At 57.2% G+C, this 4192-nt stretch overlaps 1 protein-coding gene across 1 annotated transcript in view; it reads left to right on the top strand.

Annotated features, from left to right (window-relative positions):
* Positions 1 to 3922, top strand: part of BRE (brain and reproductive organ-expressed (TNFRSF1A modulator)) — a 352293-nt gene extending 348371 nt beyond the window's left edge. The window contains exon 12 of the mRNA XM_006767439.2: positions 3600 to 3922. Within this exon, the coding sequence (XP_006767502.1) occupies positions 3600 to 3663 (64 nt within the window). The 3' untranslated portion in view covers positions 3664 to 3922. The remainder of the gene's footprint in view (positions 1 to 3599) is intronic.
* Positions 3923 to 4192: the final 270 nt, after the last annotated feature.

Here is a 4192-nt window from a genome sequence, read left to right as displayed (position 1 = left end):
CATCACAGCCTGCCATCTGCAGGGCCCCGGGGGGTCACCAGGCTCGGCTCCCTGCTTTGTAGATGAGCCCAGAGAAGAGCTTTAACCCTGGACCCAAGATTCAGAAGAGTAGACACTCTGAGCATCTCAGTTCCCCGACCCCTGCTCCACAGAGTCTGTCTGCTCGGCCCCTGCTGTGCCTGCGAGCTGAGACCTGAGCCAGGAGCCAGACCTGCTCCAAGTCCTGGAAAACCTTCCAGTTACTCTCCTAGCCTCAGACCCTGGCCTTGCACTGAGTTCTGATTTTGTAAAACCGGGTGCAAAGGGCCTGGGATAAACAAAGGATCAGAACCTTCCCTCGTCCTAAGGCATGTTGAGCTCCAGTTCATCTAAAAATAAACTCCAGTGTGAGGAGGACGAGGGCCCGGCTGCCTCGGGTCCCTTTCCTGCCTGCAGTCTCTGCCAGCCGATGGGGAGGCGAGGCCTGCCCAGCGACCCTGCAGCACTGTCAGAGCTTGCCGTACACTTTATCTCTGGGTTAAAGAGGTTTTTCAAGCTGACACATAACTAGTGCTGATGGCAATATATACTTGGCAGCTCTCCATTTTCCCCAATAAAAACGTGAAATAAATGAAAACAGCGCTTTAAAAAAATCTATCTGTGGCTGGGAGCCGTTGTCATTTCCCGCCTGTAACCAACTTCACGAGGTCGCTGAGCGAGCGGCACTGCAAGCTGGTGGTCTCGTGCCTGTGAGTAACCTTCTCCAGGCTCTTCCCTCCAGGGCACGCAGTAGGGCTGCGGGAAAGCCCGGGGCAGAACAGGAGCCTGCAGAGCTGTCTGAAGCAGGAAGGAGCTTGCTGTCAGGCGTGCTCCCTCTTGACCACAAGGAGCAGCCCCTTCCCCCAGAAGTTCCCCAAGAAAACCAGGGCTGCTCTTTCCTCCTCCACGCTGTCTCTTGGCCTGTCCCCTGCTCACCAGGGGGCGTCTCCTCTGCTTCATCCCAGCCCACTGAGGACCAGGAGAGGGTGTGCAGGGGTGGGTAAGCACTTAGGTCTGAAGTCTCAGAAAAGGTGACCGTTTGGACTGTGTTAGCAAGATGAGGATGAAGGAGGGGCTTGATCTTTCTTTCTCACCAATTGTTAGCTGTTTAAAGTTTGAGAGTAGATGACATTTTCTTCTTCAGTACCTGAGTGTTAACATTCATGTGCTTCTGGGGGCCGTCTCTCACCTTCTTACACAGCATGTAGTGGACACGCCTGAACTGCCTGCAAACAGGCGGCCCTCAGTCGTCACCTTAACGACAGCCACCACGGGCCTGCTGAGCGCGCAGTGGCAGGTGTGGGGTCACCGGGAAGGGACGTGCTCTCGCTTCCTAGGGCTGGCAAGCAGCCCAGCAGGTGAGACATGCGCACAGGTGACTGACGCCCTGGGAGAGGCACAGTGTCCACGTGCAGGGAGAGGACCGGCCGGTGGCCGGGGAGGACTTGCTGGGAGCAGGGCCTTTGGCCTGAGTGTGGAAAAGGCCCCATGTGAGGGCAGAGCAATGGCTGGATTGGAGGGCGGAGGTCACACCCAGGACTGTGATGGGCTTCCCAGGGCCCGACATCCCCAGCTACACGAGACAGCACAGTGGGGAGACTCACCTGCAGCTTTTCTGGGAGCGGACCCTTAGCTTTCTTAGCTTCTCGGGGGCGGGGCGGGGAAAGATCCCAAAACTGTAACGGAGGTCGTGGGGACCTTCTTTAGAGTGTTGTGGAGCCAGAGTGGAAACCACTGAGTGCAGCTGGGAGTTTGGGGGCGTGAAGATTCTCGGTCGGTGGTGACGCAGAGGTGAGGTAGGCCTGTGTCCAGCGAGAAACCGCTCCTGCAGCGGTTTTGTTGAAAGGTAACAAGACTGAGAGCCAGAGGGTGTCAGGAAGGAGGGGACATTCGGGAGGAAGAGGGAGGACCTGCAGGGTGAGTCCACCCCAGGGCCTGGGGAGAGGTGGGAACAGAAGTGCAAATGGGCCAGAGCACTTTCAAGTACCAAAGCGTGGGGAGCACTTCTTTGGGGACAAACACGCTGAATGGCAGAGAGACAGCAGGCCCCGGGACTGGAAGTTTGGGGGAGGAATGGGGGCTGGGGACCCAGACTGGGTGGGTCTCTGCTGCCGGTGGTGTTGGCAGGCAGAGCCTGGGGCGTGGAAAGCAGGCCAGGATGGAGGAGACCCCAGGGGAGAGCTGGTCTGGGAGTGGGAGCTCTGTGGTGCTAATGCCGCCTCGAAAGAGAGAAAGAGGTGGGGGGGGTCAGGGGGGTCCACTGGTGAAGTGCTGCAGAGGTTGCGGAGCTGGGACTGAGGGCAGAGCAAAGCCGTGACATTGCAGAGGGCTTGGGTTGACTTGGTGCTGGGGGGCAGGCAGGAGCCACCCATAACTGCCCTGGGCTGTGATCAGGGAGGGCCCCCGCCCCTGCAGGAGGATCCCTGAGTTTTTCCGGGAACTGCAGTGCCACGCGGGTTAGAACTGCACCCTAAATAAAGTGGACTAAGGGCTCCTTTGGGGGAGGTGCATGAGGCCTCTGCAGTCCTGGTGCCGAGTCTGCTTGGTGGCTCTTGCTAGTTCACACTGCAGTTCTGGGAGAGCCACTTCCGGATAAGTACGGCGTGACTTCTCTGCTCATACAAGAGTGAGGGGTGGGAGAGAGAGGTAGGAGGCAAGCCTGGGTGACCAGGCATGGGGTGCCCACCCAACCTGTCTAGCTTCCTCTCCCTCCACTTATTATGTTTGGTTCCCAGCTCACAGCAAGCCGTCCCTGCCCCCAAGCCACTGCCCCTGCTGTCTTTCCCGGGCACCCCTGTAATGCCTGCTCCCCCTCCGCCTGCACTGATCACCCCAGGTGGGTGCCTCCTGGCACCTCCACAAGGGCCCTTCCCACCTCAGTTGGTGTTACCTATGTGTCTGTCTCCTCTACACTGAGACCTCCTGTGTGGCAGGTGCCATCTGTGTGTCATCTCACAACCCCAGTGCCCATGTCTGATGTACAGCATAGGCCCGTTTCTGCAGATTCCAATCTGGGTGCCAGTGAGGCAACAGCAGAAGGTGTGCCCCTCCCGGCAGGAGGCTTTGACTGACAGGGCGGGAGGGTCCTCTTGATGCCCAGCCTGGCTTTATTTCCAGGAGGCCAAGCTATATATATGGTTGGGAATAAGTGGAGACCGGGGATGACTTAGAAATCCTTTTAATTAGACCCTCTGTCTGCATGAAGTTAACGGTCCAACTGAGTAAAAAGTGCAACCTCTTTATGCTTCAGACGACGAGAACGGCGGGTGGTTGGGTGGTCAGTCTCTGGCTTGTCGCTTGGACAGGCCTTGCCTTTGGGCTGGGAAACGCCAGACAGACCTGAGTACTGATGTCCCACAGGAGGTCTGTGCCCAGGCCCTTTCGTCTCCGTGCAGACAGAACAATCGTGAAGTGCATGCAGCTCCCTGGGAAAAAGCCAGAGGCTTTGCATCGGAAGGAAAATCCAGCCCAAGATGCCTGAACAATAAACAACAACTGTCCTGCGTTAGGTGGGGAGCTCCGCGTCGCCCTTTGCCGAGTTGTTTGTGCTAACACAGCTCCTCTCCCCTCTTTCCCACCAGGGCTTATTTCAGAACCTTTGTCCCTCAGTTCCAGGAGGCAGCGTTTGCCAATGGAAAGCTCTAGGAAACACCAGTCTGGAGCGGTGGCCAGCCAGACTGCTCTGTCCACATGCGTGTCAGCACATGTGCTGCTTCCTGGAAGCCACTTGGACCGTCTTCAGGCAGCATTTTCACCCCACACAGCAGCTTCGCGAGCCCGCCTGGAGCCCACGCTGGGGCTGGCTGCGGTGAGCTCCTCGAGCCACCACCCATCCCCCCCTCGGTTCTCCCTTTGTTTCCTTCAGTGTAGTCCTGACTTGGAAGAAATAAAGTCACAAAACTCATGATGCAATATTTTTCCAGGGAAAGTAAGACATCATAAATGCACACACCCTTATTCTTTGTCCCTAAGACTTCTTGTAAGTGTTAAGATTAAACCGTGTGTGTGTGTGTGTGTGTGTGTGTGTGTGTGGTTTACATTTCCCACCATTTCCCACTGGGGCAGTCCTCCACTGGAAAAGGCGCTGCCCGAACCAAACTGACCAGCCTGCACATTTTAGCCGTCCACTCAGCCAGGCCCAGGCTGCAGCTCAGAGCCACTGGGTCCAGCACCA

Source organism: Myotis davidii, unplaced genomic scaffold (genome assembly GCF_000327345.1).
Source record: "Myotis davidii unplaced genomic scaffold, ASM32734v1 scaffold238, whole genome shotgun sequence".
NCBI lineage: Eukaryota > Metazoa > Chordata > Mammalia > Chiroptera > Vespertilionidae > Myotis > Myotis davidii.
The sequence above is the reverse complement of the archived record's forward strand: the minus strand, read 5'-3'. Positions and strand labels throughout refer to the sequence as shown.